General features: G+C 38.7%; 1 protein-coding gene across 16 annotated transcripts in view; it reads left to right on the plus strand.

Moving 5' to 3' along the window:
* The first annotated feature begins 4,122 nt into the window (after positions 1-4,122).
* The window catches only part of celf2 (cugbp, Elav-like family member 2), a 154,926-nt gene continuing 143,408 nt past the window's right edge, over positions 4,123-15,640 (plus strand). For 7 of the 16 annotated variants that reach the window (XM_077234075.1, XM_077234077.1, XM_077234061.1 and 4 more), the window contains exon 1: positions 4,125-4,289. In XM_077234075.1, coding sequence (XP_077090190.1) covers positions 4,237-4,289 — 53 coding nt within the window. In that variant the 5' untranslated portion in view covers positions 4,125-4,236. Of the gene's footprint in view, positions 4,290-15,640 lie in introns of all 16 variants that reach the window. The other 9 variants (XM_077234081.1, XM_077234060.1, XM_077234064.1 and 6 more) reach the window with 2 other exon arrangements.

A 15,640-nucleotide genomic window follows, 5' to 3' on the forward strand; every position in this document is an offset into this window, starting at 1 on the left:
CCGCAGTCAAGCTGTTCCAGTCACCAGTCATTTCAATAGGAATAAACACGATCAAGAATTACGGATAAAGCAAAAGATTTCCCAGCACAGATTTTGCAAGTGGTTTTTACCACGAAATGTTGCAGAACGGATGATTTACCTTTACCTTCCGAATAATTACCTTTATTCCGAAGAAAAAAATGGTTTCATACGTCTACATGCGTAGCTTTTCCGCTAACCTGCAATGTGGCTAATGCGTAATGTTAACCAGTAGCATTGTTTAAGCAAACTAACATTCATGTCATACTTAATAGTGGTGTATGTAATGTCCTCTTTTCATGAAAACAAAATAAAAAACTCCACAATTCGCTACAAAATGTTACATTTTGGAGAAAAAAGGATTACAAATCCCGTTTTAATACTGAATTTTAAGGGATAAGAAGTCGTTTGTTTTCTTGGCCAATGTGACTGTAGTCTTCAATTATTATACTGACATCTGTTGGTGTGGATGTACAGTAGCATAACATTTTTAGTTACCAATTCCATTCAGTTCCTTCGGGATGTTGTGGTGTTGCAACTAATGCAAATTAAGATATGAAAATAATGGATTTGCTAGCCCTCGTAATGCTTTCACCAATAAAAAGTGCATTATTTTACTGTATATGCACTTTTACATTTTTTGAATGAATGCAATTTCTGACAATACTATTTTAAATTGTAAAACTAAATGTGAAAACAGTATGGCAACAATAGACAATAGACAACAATTTAACTTTTAAAAACAATATTAATTTTAAACTATTTTAAATGTATGTAATCAGTCTCTGTCTGTATTTTCAGCAAAGCAGAACTATGATTATCCCTGTGCCGGTATCACCGTTGCCTTGTGTAAAGGGGGTCAGGACCACAATTGATTTTGGTAAATATGCACACAAAAATATTTATTTACAGATAATTGTACTCTTTCTCACTATCACTAATTGCATAAGTGCATAATGATTATTGGTGTATTGTCAATATACAAGGCATCATAAAACAATGTAATGCATTAGTCTGTCATTTTGGGCTGCAATCATTTTTTTTTAAATTCCCACAGATTCGGGGAACTGACCATTGCAAAAATAGCCTATAGGCATATTTGTCACATATGATTAACTGAATTTGCCTTATTCATATCAGGGTTAAAGAGGTAATTTTTCATTTAAGGCAAGCCTTTTTAACATCATTTCAAATTTGTCAATCATACTATACATTTTTCGTTGCATATAACTTTTTAACAGTGGGAAAATTACTTTAACACAGCGTTATCTTTGTAACATTTCCCACAGTGTTTCCATTAAAACGTTATGGGATAAAGTGTTCTGATTTAACTCTTTCCACACCATTTATGGCACATCACTTCATGGAAAAGTTCTGCGTAAACCAGAAGGAGCGGATAGAAGTTGTTTACGCAAAAGTAATCACCGAATATTAAACCGCATATAAATCAGAATTGCTTAATGTCCTTGAGAAAAATATTGACGCCCACGAAAAAGGGTATACGATTTTGCAAGTTGTTGGGGGTGTTGATGGACTTGATCTATGATAATTCATGTTTTGCTCATTGTTCTGAATCCAATCCGGACAAAGTCTTTAACAAAAACACGATTTTCTCAGCTTTTTATTCGAAATGCTGCTTTTTAAATGACGCTCACTCACATTCAAATAATGATAAAAGCTAGACTAAAATGTTTTTTTAAGCAAAGGTTCTGTTCTTTCTTTAGATACAAGATGTTCACTGTTTACATATTTATACAACAAAATATTCTGGGGCCGATGAAAGATCTGGCGCTGGCTGGCAACTTAAAAATAATATTCTGGCAGGGAAAGAGTTAATAGTGTTCTCACTGTCATATAGTTCGAACTCAACAGTCATCACAGTTGCAGACATAAAGCAATGGAGACATAAGTAGTCTCAGTTCCAGTGTTTTAATGCATCCATGCACTTAATTTCAAGAGAACTGAACCATCCTCAAACATAGTGGCTTACTTTGGGTAAAGGTCAGAGGTCTAAATATCATTTTAAATTGAGTATGTCTCTTACAAATATTCACATTAATGTGAATAGAATTATTATGTTTTTAGAGAGGATAGATTGTCGTTTCTTATTCCTTTCTTCCCCTGCTACAGTAAAAACAAGCCAGTATAGGAGAACTCTGACCTGATGATATTGAGCATGAGATACACAGGAAACACATGCTCCATGCGTGAGTTAACTTTCTTTATTTCACTCTCTTTCATTCACATGTACACAATGTATAAGAAAACTATGCAGGGTTTACATTAAATCAAACAGTTCAAGTATAGTTTTACCTTTATTAATCTGATTTACCATAGTTTATGTGTGTCAGTTTCTCTGCAGTTAGAGCGCAGATAAGGTGGTAGCCATAAAACAGGATGTGGTGATGCGTCAAACAGGAAGTAAGCCTTGTTAGATACAATAATGTCACGTGGAATGGGTGTCTGTCTTCTCATTTGACTCACGGACCTAACCGCTTTTTCTTCTTCTTCTTCTTCTGCTTGTAATAGTTTATGACAAAGCAACATTTCCATTTTAAGATGGCCATTTAAAGTGTTCCTGTTATGCAAATAACTATTCTTGAGCATTGTTACAGTTTGCAACAAAAATGTGTCAAGATGTACTAATTGTGTTATAAGGTACTGGACAAAGTATGCTTCAATAGGCTTTTTTAATGACTGAGACATTGGCTTCTACAGCAGTTGACAGCATTAAGGACATCATTTGTCAGGCCATTAAAAAGAGGGGTGCACTTATTACAAACATTTTTATTTTGAATAAACATTTAAAAGCATTTTCGTTTGTTTGGTAAAAATGAGCCATTTAGTTCACATTTTGAAGTGTCTACATCTAGTATGTAACCTAATGAACAATACTAATGAATGCATAACAATGTAAATAATATGTGATTCTTTTTTGAGAAATTTGTATACTTTGTTATTAGGCCTTTTAGCACTATTGTAATTATTAGGATCCTTATTAGGATGTATTATCTGAGGATCCTCTTTTTATATGTCTTAAGTATGCACTTTACATCTGCATATACATATTTATTTTATGTACATTATGACATTAATGTATATGTATACAGTACTGGTCAAAGGTTTGGAAACATTGCTTTTTTAATGTTTTTGAAAGAAGTCTCTTATGCTCATCAAGTCCACATTTATTTGATCAAAAATACAGAAAAAAATAAAAATATTGGGAAATATTATTATAATTTGAAATAGTGGTTTTCTATCTTAATGTACTGTAAAATATTATTTATTTCTGTGATGCAAAACTGAATTTTCCCCAGCTATTACTCCAGTCTTCAGTGTCACATGACCCTTCAGAAATCATTCTAATAATATATAATATATAATCATTCTACATAATAACTAGATAATAACCAACTTTGATACTGATAATAAGTATCAAATCAGTATATTAGAATGATTTCTTAAGGATTGGAGTAATGGCTGATAAAAATTCAGCTTTGCATCACAGAAAAAAAAAATAGTTTAAAGTATATTAAAATAGAAAACCGTTATTTTAAATTGTAATAATATTTCACAAATTTACTGTTTTTTTCTGTATTTTTGATCAAATAAATGCAGCCTCGGTGAGCATAAGAGTCTTCTTTCAAAAAACATTAACAATAACTTGCAGTATGTACAGCACACATAAAAGAAAACTGTATCAAATGCTTTAAATTGAAATTTAAGTACACCCAATAAAAATTGTGACCATGTAAAATGTTATTGAGCCTACTTACCCATTTTGACTGTGGCATTTAGATTTCAAAGTGGAGAACAATATGGCATTTTAGTTTCGTTGGCGCTAGTCGTAACACAGAGTTATAGAGATATGTCTGTAAAAAATCCTCTGTAAATTTTTTTACAAGGAACATCAAATTTCCAGGTAGTGATATACGGAATAGGTCGCATTGTTTCGGATATTACACAGAGGTTCGTAAAGAGATTGGTGGTGAGAGAGAGAGAGAGAGAGAGAGAGAGAGAGAGAGAGAGAGAGAGAGAGAGAGAGAGAGAGAGAGAGAGAGCTGGGGTGATTGTGAGGGGCGGAGGAAAGAGAGCCTGTTCTCCGCGCTTATCACACTCAGAGCAGTGCAGAGAGACAGTCGGAGTAACAGCGCTCACTCAGTCACTCAATCAACCGCATTCTGTCCGAGAAAAGCCCGAGCTGCCCGAGCCTCAAGCATGGTCTCTATAATCTCAGACCTGGACCCTCTCAAGAGCTGGAACGTGTTAAGGTAAGACCTGAGCCCGACCCGAACATGCATGCGGAGAGCGAGTGTCTCCATCTGCCCGCGCTGAGGACGCGCTCTTCCGCTCGACTCCAACACAAATGTTGTGAGAATTACGCACGGTTGCGTGTGCCATTTCGACTCAAAAAAGTGTGTGTGGGACTTTTTCCCCCCCTTGAGTTCGCACATATACTGTCATGTGTCTGACGCATGGAGTGTCTTATTAACCCTTTGAGAGACCAAGCCCTCCCCCGAACTCACCGGGAATGAGGAGGTTTATCAGACCGGGCGCGTCTCGTCTCATCTCATCTGTGATGCGGGATGATGGTGCTGATGCTGAGAAGACGCCGTGCGCAACGCTTTTTAGCTTTATATAGAATAGTTAATTTATGCACTTTAAGTCAATCGACTTTTTCTTCTTCCTTTTTTTGTTTTTGTTTTTTGTTTTTGTTTTGTTTGTTAAATACCTCCTGGGGATCTTGATATGATATGGTATTGCGCATCTCAAGCTATTTCGCAAACAAATGATTGTCTTTAAAGTCGGTTTGTTAGCGTGTCTTTAGTTAAACACTCTTGGATATTTATCAAGTGTTTCTCAAACTGAGCTACCAAGACTGGACATTATAGACATGCTGAACCTAACCTTAACCATTATCTATGGACATTTTTTGGCATTTTTGGACATCATGCTTTCAAACTGCCCAAAATGTTGACTAGGGTGTGAGATGGGCATTGTGTAAACTCTGTTCTCTGAGTTTTTGGGGAAGTATAAAAGGGTAACTGAAACCACAGAAAGCATGTCATGATGTCAAATTGTTCCGCTTTAGTTCTCGGAAGCCTGCACGCTTTTAGAGGACAGCATACGACCCAAAAATAAGATTAAAAATGATTATTAGATTAGATTAGATTTGATTATTATTAAAGTTTGAAAAAGTTATTCACTATTTTTGTGCACATTTGCATCATATAAAATAAATATTTTAGTCATTTGTTGACTTCATAAGCTCCATCCCTGTTGTTTTGGACAACTAAATAAGAGGTTCCGACAGTATTTCTAATGTCACTTTAAAAAGCGTTCATGATCATATTTGTAATGAGGGTATGAAGTGTGAACTATAAATACTCTGGATCTTCATATATAGTTCAGGATTCTGGGTTGTTGTAAATTGGGGCACCACTGTATTCCACACTGAATTATGAAAATAGATCAAGGGTATAAAGATGACATGCTGTGCTCTCAGAAGAAGTGTTATTTTTGGTCAATTATTTATTCCGATAAGCAGGCCATTGCTCGGGAATGCACTAAAAAAATGCACATACATGCACATCCTCAAACGTGTACATGCTGTTGGAATTTTTTTTTATGTGCAAATCCTGTATTGATACATACTAGAACACAGTTACAGTCCTGTTTTAATAGCTTTACTTATAGGTGACAGACTACTGCTGCATTTAAGTAGACATTTCCTGATCGATGTAGCACTATTAGTCAGTATGTTCCTTTTCTTTCTCACTGACTGACACTCACAATCACGGTTCCACCCCAGAGCCATTCGGGACATAATCTTCTGTTCACAGCCGGAGAGAAAGGGCTGATGAGGGGGATGTGTGATGGATCGCTATTTGTCTTTTTCTTCTTTTATTAGTGTAGAGATTCTAGATTAGCCAGAGGAGCAGCTGCTGGACCGCTTTATTAAAAACCAGCTTAAGTTTTTCTTTTGCTTCTCTTTACGTTTCTCTCTTTCTTATGTGACTCTAGAGTACACTACACAGTGGCATTCTTTACAGCCTAATGAAGCCACCAGACGACCCAGAACACTGTTGTCTAATGAGCACACACTCGTGCGTGTGTGTGTTTATGTTGCACCCGATTAACGTTCTCATTATCTCTCCTTTAGTTCAAACCCCTTTCTTCTGTCGTCCTTTATTTGAGTGTAAATCTGAGAAAATGGAGAGCATATAAAAATGGATCCAGAAATAACTTTTGCCATCTATTAAGTTGATTTTTTCCGGGTGCGACTTTGACGTGCTGCGCAAACAAAAAAAAACGTTAAGTTTCTGCCGAATCAACACCTCTGAACAGCTCGCCGCCCGCTTGCAATCATTTCTGCCTGGTTCAAAACATCATCTTGGATTGCGTATGAATGTGACGCATCGTAACGATATCGAATTTTTTTAGGACCAGTGCAGTGGAAATTTCCGACGTGCTTCAATCTTTTTTGGGGCTCAGCTCTCTGAGGGATCACTCTGTCATGATCCCACTTTTCCTTCATGAGGGCTTGATGCATTTTTAACAGGGATGTCATTTGAACAATAGACTTGCAGATTTCTTTTGCATTAAATGTTTTATCATTTACAAAATAACTTGATGGACTGATGTAATTGTGTTACATGCAAATGCCAAAGAACACATTGAGATAATAGTGTTCTATCTATCTATCTATCTATCTATCTATCTATCTATCTATCTATCTATCTATCTATCTATCTATCTATCTATCTATCTATCTATCTATCTATCATCTGCAAATCTAAGACAATATGAGAATATGGTGTTCACCTCCACAACTTTTTATCTTCCTCAAACTTTTTGCGTGAATGTCTTGCGAAAAACGAAGCCAAGAGATGCAACTCCGTTCTGTCACTGCAAGCAACCAGAACAAAAATACCATGGAACTCATGTCCGCCCACACAGACACACACACACACACACACAATGAGTCACAAGCACATGCATAATGTCCTAACACACACATACAGGCACACAACAGCCTCTCTGTCACGCTGACACACACACACTGTGCTCTGCGCGCTTCGGAAGGCAGGTTGAGTCGGTAATGAGAGGCAGCATGCTTATTAATACCACTTGATTACATTGAAAATTACTTTAAATAACAATGACAAGTTGTTGCCTTTATTGAATTAGCGGAGAGGTAGGCGGGGGAGATGATTTGATTAGAGGCATATTTAAACACGACACTTGGTGTTCTTGCGCCTGATAGCAGGAAAACTCGCATTCCTGTTGTCTGTTTACATCCTTCTGTCTTTCTCCCGTTTTAGTAAAGCGAGGAATCAAATTGTTTTCAGGCCAGAGAGAGAGAGAGCGAGAGAGAGAAGCGCTGGTAGAGAGGCAATGGAGTGGCAAGCATCCGTCTTTAGCAGTGGGTGACCTCTGACCTTTGCAGTGTTGGTTTTAATGAACGCTGTTAGCGGCAACGGCTCCGAGTGTGTGTTTAAGCCTCTGCCCAGGACGCATCCGTAATTATCTGGCTGAGTGGCTTTTCTGTGCTCGCGCATGTGTGTGTGTGGGCGGCTCATGCCGTTAGCCTGTCCCTTATCCTCGGCATTAGCGGCTGGCTGCAGACAGTGGCGCACAGACGGGCGGCGCAGATGAACGGCATTGCATGCTGATCTCTGCACCTGTACCAGCCTCAGACACACACGGCCATGCACGTCACTCCTACCCATCAGGTCTGGGCACTGCGCCGCAACGAACAGAATAAGCTCCTTAACTGAGATAGCACATCTAGAATAAATTACCTACAATATCTATCTATCTATATGTCTGTCTGTCTGTCTATCTGTCTTTCTATATGTCTGTCTGTCTATATGTCTGTGTTGGTAGGTAGTCACAAATACAGACAGACAGAAAGATAGATAGCTAGACAGCCAGATACACATAAATATGTGACAGATAGAAAGATAGATAGACAGGTATATAGATAGATATAGATAGGTGGGGTGAACAGTTGCTCATTATCATTTAAAGAGACATGCACCGAAACGGGTCGCTGTGAACAGAGCTGTTTTTGGGGAGGTAAAAAGGGTGTTGTTTTACACAACTATTGAGGAATTTTAAGCAAAGTATGTTACAAACTTTACTTGAAGACCCTAAAGAATCATTCCAACTTGTGGAAAATGGGCATCCGCGGATGACCCCTTTAAGGTAAAATGAAATCAATTAAAAATTGTGTTCCTGTGAGTGTATATTTGTTGTTTTCAGTTAGTTAGTTGTGTACTCGTGTTCTGTGAAAGCTCAGAGTAATGAGGAAGCGGTGGAGGAAGAGATGTGGCAGTGCAGGCTGGAGGTGAAGACAACATTTGATGAGTGTGTGCGTTGGATCCGCTACTCTTCAATAGAGTTCTGTATTATGGCTCAAGTCAGTGTGGCGATGCACTGCCCTCCGCCGTCTAGGCAGAGTTACCCATTATGCTGCCTGTGTATGTGTGTCTGTGCATGTAACCAATATTGTTCCACAGTCTGACATTTTAGGAGGCTACGTGAGCTACCCAGATGGGTCTGCACCCCTTGAAGTTAAACCCCCACCCCACCCCTCACACACACACACACACACACACACACACAAACACACACACACACACACACACACACACACACACACACACACACACACACACACACACACACACACACACACACTGTCTCTACATAGAGAACGTAATTACAATTATCAGCTCACCCATTACAATTACAGCTGAAGGAGAGAGAGATAGAGAGAGAGAGAGAGAGAGAGAGAGAGAGAGAGAGAGAGAGAGAGAGAGAGAGAGAGGGAGGGAAATGAATGCAGTCAGAACAATAGATGCTCGAAAGAATGAGACGGCGAGAGATAAAAGTCGAGAGTAGATGGATGGAGACGGAGAGAAATCGTATCACTTTTTTAATAGACCTGCTGTTGTACTTCCTGTGGCCCGTATAACACTATGCTTGACAAACAGAATCTCCTTACATTTCCTGTGCAAAAGAGAAATCTCTTTAATGTCTCAATAGTTTCTCAAAGAATGCAGTGAGATTCAATGGAGTTCTAATTGAAACGCTTAGTCCTGCTTGTCATATTTTTCTAGTGAGGAGAAAAAAAACCTAGTAGACACATATTTTGCATTTCAAAAGAATCACCAGATACAATAAAAATCTAAGATCTCAATATGAACTCAGTTATTTCTCAGCAAAGTTTTTCGAAGATCTGAGCAATGATATTTAGTTTAATTTTATATCTCGATGTTCTGTTTGCGTCATTTGTTTCTTTTTTAATTCTCATAAATGTGACTTTTAGGAGACACATCTGAGACCTTCTGAGCACTTAAACCTCCTGAGCAACATTTTAGACGTAAGATTTACTGGTGTTTCTTGGTATGGTACTTTAGTATTTCTAGCTATTCCGAATCTTATGTCAGAGTGTATGTTTGTGTGAGAGCCCCCCTCCCCACCCCACCCCCCCACCCCCCAATCCGCCCGTTTGGCTTGTTGAGGCAATTGGGAAATGGTCACAGGATTTTAATGAGAATCTGTGTGTGTGTTTGTGTGCGGTGCATTGTTTAAGCCGTAGGAGAGTGCAGGGCTCAGGACAGAGACTCTTTTCAGGCCGTGCTGAATGTCCATGATTAAAACCGGCCTGAACGTCTGACTGTCTGAGAGAGAGACAGAGGCTATTGTCATCTCTCTCTCTCTCTCTCTCTCTCTCTCTCTCTCTCTCTCTCTCTCTCTCTCTCTCTCTCTCTCTCTCTCTCTCTCTCTCTCTCTCTCCCTCTCTTTCTCGTTCTGTGTGTGTAGGCAGTTTTCTATGATAAGGTTGAAATCCAGAGAGGCATATCAGTGCTGGTTTCCTCCTACGCTAGCTCTGAGAGAGGAGAATGTGCTGCAGCTATGTTTGAGGAGAGCACTTCAGGAACCATTCATAGAGCTTTCACACACACACACACACACACACACACACACACACACACACACACGTGCGCGCACACAAACTTCTACCCATGTAACTAGCAAACTAATGTTTCATCTTGCTATCGAAAGTAGCACAATCTTTTTTCTCACAAACGTTCATGCACGCAACATGAACCTACTGTAACTGCTGAAGATTTTTTTTATTATTATTATTTGATCTGTTTTATTGTATTTATGAACTGGACATTCCTTAATGTATTTAGTCAGATATGTTTTTGTGTGTGTGTGTGTGTGTGTGTGTGTGTGTGTGTGTGTGTGTGTGTGTGTGTGTGTGTGTGTGTGTGTGTGTGTGTGTGTGTGTGTGTGTGTGTGTGTGTGTGTGTGTGTGTGTGTGTGTGTGTGTGTAAAACAAGTAGGTGTTTTGGGGTTGTGTTTAGATGCTAATGCTAAAGTCTTATGAGATTCCTATTTGGCATTCATACTCTTTATTTAGATTCCCTTATCAATCTTCCAGCTAAACTTGGCAGTACATTTTAATTTCAGGTTTTGTCAAACAATCTTAAAATGATTAGGTTTTGTATGGTTTGGGGGCAAAATAAGCAAGATATCACTGACTGTTAGTTTTTTGTACAAAATCAAATGGGTGTTTTGTGATAATGTCTAGATGCTAAATGCGAAAGTCTCATGACATTCATTTGAAGCATTCATACTCTTTGCCGGAGTCCTACATTGACCTTCTCTCTAAACTTGGTAGAAGATAATGTTAATTTAGAGTTTTGCGAAACAATCAAAAAATTGAGCACATACTGTAAAGCATAAACTGCAGATAACCAAATACAGACTCTTTCTTAATACTCTATTTTAACACTCTTGAACTCACAATGTAGTCTTAGTTTAGTTTAGCATGTAGCATCTGGGAACTCTGAATATTACATTATAAATGCACTGGGGGAAATATATTTTGGCACTCTTGGCTGCGTATGAACACCATGTCATTTATATGTGAGTGTGTATTGCTTTATGAAATTCTCAGTCAACAGTAGAGCAGGATTATTGTTGAAGTGCTTGGATTCTGCAGCCTCATGCATATTTACAGAGAAACACTCCTCATGTTCACTGCACTCCTTTATTAAAAAGAACGAAGTGTCTTTCCAGATGCTTTGCTTGGGAGAGAGAGATGGCACACACACGCAAGAGGAAAACAATCTCTCTCTTTGGGCACACGCTGATATCATTTGTTAAGTTTTTACGGCTAACAAATGATTTTAGGTTTGTGGGATAAGGCACATTTGTGGGAAGAGGTTGACCTCCATTTTACAGTGACACATGCATATACATGTTAAAAACGTGGCGAATGAGATTGTAATTAATTGACAGGACAAATACATTTCCATTACAGACCACTGGAGTACAGAAAACAAATGTATACTTGTGCTAATGTAAGCCTATAATGTGTGTTTTTTTGTTTGTTTGTTTTTTAAATAATGTCTGACAGGAAATGACAATTAGGTTAGGTCTTAAATCTTTTAAGACCTTGTGAAATGATCAGACAGTTTCTGAAGTTTATGTGTTGTCGTTTGGACGTGGATATCGTTGGAGTTCGCATTTTACCTCAAGCGTTTTCTTCATCTTTAGGCTGACACCGTGATAGCTGAGCTAAGCTAAACATGCTAGCATCTAGAATTTTTTCTCTCTCTTGTCTCTTTTTCTTTCCTTTTATCCTTCGTTGTTCTGCCTCGCTGGCTGTCTGCAAAGTCCTCTATCCCTTAACCCCAGCTGAGAACACAATTTTTGTGTGTGTGTGTGTGTGTGTGTGTGTGTGTGTGTGTGCGTGTGTGCCGTTACATTAGCTAGCGCTCATACAGGAAGTTCTTGACTCCAGCTGTGTTGTGTGTGTGTGTTTAATCTTAATTGAAGCTGTCTGTACTGTGTTTTATGTTTCACTCCACTGCTGAGAGAAAGATGGCCCTTACGCTTGTTAAAGTGATCACACACACACACACACACACACACACACACAGACACACACACACACAGACACACACACACACACACACACACACACACACACACACACACACACACACACACACACAAACCTTCTCCTGGCATGGCCCAGTGACTTTCAGTCCCTGGAGATTAAAATCCAGCATGTAGTCCCATGCCAGAGACTAGCTTTTTTTGTGTGTGTGTGTGTGTGTGTGTATGTGTGTGTGTGTGTGTGTGTGTGTGTGTGTGTGTGTGTGTGTGTGTGTGTGTGTGTGTGTGTGTGTGTGTGTGTGTGTGTGTGTGTGTGTGTGTGTGTGTGCGTGAGTGAGTGCGAGAGTGCGTGTTCTTATAGGTGATGTTGGCTTATCATGTGAGAGTACAGTTAGCTGTTATGATCATGAAAATTTGACTGCCTAGTAATTTTGATTAATTTTTGGTCATGCCATTTGCAGTGAAATGTATCTAAAAAGTCACTTATTCACATTTAACCTGGAATCAAACAATAAATGTATGATTTCCTTTAAGAATTGGTCAACATATTGCACAGAGGTAGAAAGATTTAAATAATTATATTAAAAGCATTTTAAATTATATTTAATTTTATAAATTTGTATTTTTTTATATTACTTATTCATATACTTACATTTTAATATATATATATATATATATATATATATATATATATATATATATATATATAATTTTGGTCGACTTTAGTCCACTTTCTAATGTTGTTTTTTAGATCACTAACAACCTTTTATACTTTGGTGCAAACTAGTATAATAACAGATGGTGAGTGAACAGACCAATAGACCTATAAAAAAATACTTATACTTGTACTCTTAAGGCCATAAAAATGCACATTTCAGGGCATATCTATATTCACAAAAAATAGACCACCCTTATTTGGGTGGTAAATATGTGGTTGCGGTAGAATAGATTGAATATGATCAGTACTGGAACTATGTTTACATGTCTTTCTGGTTAAAACTGAGACTTAAGTGAAAGTCGGAAGTGAGTGTGTCTTTGTGTGCCTGTGAGCAAGATGGCGACAGTGTTTTGCCAGCTGTGCTGAGCTCAGGTTGTATGCTGGTTAAGTGGAGTCTTAGGTCTGATTAAAGTCAGGTGACTGAGCTTGGGCTGTGTGTGTGTGTGTGTGGTATTTTAGTAGAGCGTACACTTAAACTTTCCCTTTTTTATGTTTCCACAGGAAGACAAGTATGTCTGTTTCCTGTCGTCTCTAAGCACTAATGAGCGGGCTGATACGCGCACACACACACATACACGCACAGCTGGAGTCTAGGCAACACCCTGCCATATTTTTACTCTTTTAATTTCTGCTTCTCTGCTCTTCTTCTGTTTTTCTCTCTTTGATATAATCCCCATGTGTGTTTCCGTGGTTACGCTGGCTTAATGTCATACTGATATGACTGTATCAGCTACGCATGGCCAACCTCATCAACAAACTTTAGCAAAATACTTTCTTTTCTTCCTGTCTTCTCTTTACTTCTTACGCCTTCTCCTCCATAATTCTGCAGCAGCCTGGGGATCTCTCGCTGTCTTCATCCCCAGGGGTCTGAAGATCATCATCATCATTAGCATTAGCATCATCATAATAATTGTTATTGCTGAGCACTTGTAATGATTGAAACACATTTTTATGTGTGAGAGATACCCATGTTCTCTAGCTGTCAGATGCATATAACTCAGAAAAATATCTAGTTCCAAGTAGAGCAAATTCCCAGGTTAAAACTGGTTGCCAGATTGACAGTGTTTGCTGTATTCAGTTTTTGAAAGACATTCAAGAGGGGTTTATTTTGAGGCGGTTAATATCCTTGAGCTCACCTGTAAAATTCCACTTTATTCTCACAGATGTCACTGATTTCAGATTCTAAATGTTATTTAAAAAAATCCAAAAAATGTGGTTAGTTACTTTAGGGTATATTTGTGAAGGGGACGAATCAAAATGCATTGCTCTTTAGATACATTCATTTTTAATTACTCAAGTTTAATTACTCACTTGCAGACACAAAAGTCTGAAACCATAGTGGACATTGAGTGCATACATTCAATCCCATAATGCACCTCAATAGTGTGAAACCAATGTATACTCAACCGCTAGTCACTAGAGCAGGGGTCATCAACCCTTTAACCCCTCAAACTTTAACACACCTGCCTGTAATTTTCAAGCAATCCCAAAGACCTTGATTAGCTGGTTCAGGTTTGTTTGATTAGGGTCGTAGTTCACCTCTATAGGACAGTGGGTCTCCAAGAGAGGGGGTCAAGACCTCTCTGTTAAAGAATTCCGATGCACTGTGAAGATTGCATCAAATGAGTTTCCACTTCTCACCAGATAATGCTGTCCACAGCCCTTTGGACACACTCCAAATTTGCTTACTCATTTTTATTCACTCTCTAGTGTGGTCTATATTAGTTGAGTAATGTTAGTGAATAGAAGTGTCTTTCCAGATGAGTAGAAATTCCAAGTTAGTTGAATGAGGCTAAAGGGGCAATTTTAAGTACTGCCCTTGATTAGCTTGTTCACGCTTGTTTGATCAGGGTAGAAGCTAATCTTTGCAGGAACGTAGACCTTCGGAGATAGAGTTGAGCAACCCAGAACTAATCAAAGAAAAAGTTGGAAAATGCCAATAAAACAATAGAAGATGTAGGCTGAAACAAGATCAGAAGATGAAGATGAAGGAGGTCAGTAGATACACATGATTGTACATCTTGAGTTTAAAAGAGTTTAAAGATTTCGAATCTGTACTGTCAGTTTGCAGGTCGGGTAAAGTATCAGTCAAGCAGGTCAAACAATGCATGTGTCAAACGTGTCCTTTCAAGTTCAATGGAGTATACTCAAAGATGTTGCGGAGGCAGAAAAATAAAGCTTAAGCGGCCATTCTTGTCCTGAACTAGCTGCAATGTGGACCAGACTTAATAGCAATACTCAAAAGTCTGGCTCAGCAATTCTTCCTTGGTGGAAACTGAACTGTTTTCCCTGTCATTTTCAGTTGTCTTCAGTCAATCATTTATATCTTTTGATTGCCACAAGCACATGAACAAAAACCCTCTGCAGCATATGCACGAGACCGTGCCAATGTTCTGCCAGCAGTCTTGCCAAAACTCAGATAACACCACTGATTCAATCTTCTCTGCGGTTGCCAGTGGTTCCTTCTCCTTGCTTCCAAGATCTGGTTAAGTGTGAACACATCTGCGTTCACACAACCTTGTACCTCCTATCACAGCGCCGTTATGCACAGCAAGCGCCCATCTTTCCTGTTAATGCCTTCCCAAACATCCCCATAAAAAATTACGAGCAGAAACACATTACTGGCAGCATGCCCCATGTCTGCGTTTATTAGCCTATCAGGCTGGGTTTATATCTGATCACGCCTTTGTTCTAATGAGATCTCTTTATAGCCAATCAGAAGTGCATCTCTTATGTGCCAATGGCCTGATCAAATTTATGGTCAATAACCAGCCTTTTAACGATGATGAGATGTGGAATGTGGGAGAAATCGTTTTACTCATTTGCTGTTTGCTCTTGGATACACGGAAATCAGTGTGTGTAGCGGCCAGGTGCTCAGAGTCGGTTGGATGACTTGCCCTGGATGAATGTGTTTCCGGCCCTCTCCGAGGGCTACACGCTGACCTGCGTGCCCAGAGCGAGGGCTCTTATCTAAGA

The sequence above is a fragment of the Siphateles boraxobius genome, unplaced genomic scaffold (genome assembly GCF_051911475.1).
Source record: "Siphateles boraxobius isolate OS27281-9 unplaced genomic scaffold, OSU_SipBor_1 19, whole genome shotgun sequence".
NCBI classification, from domain to species: Eukaryota; Metazoa; Chordata; class Actinopteri; order Cypriniformes; family Leuciscidae; genus Siphateles; species Siphateles boraxobius.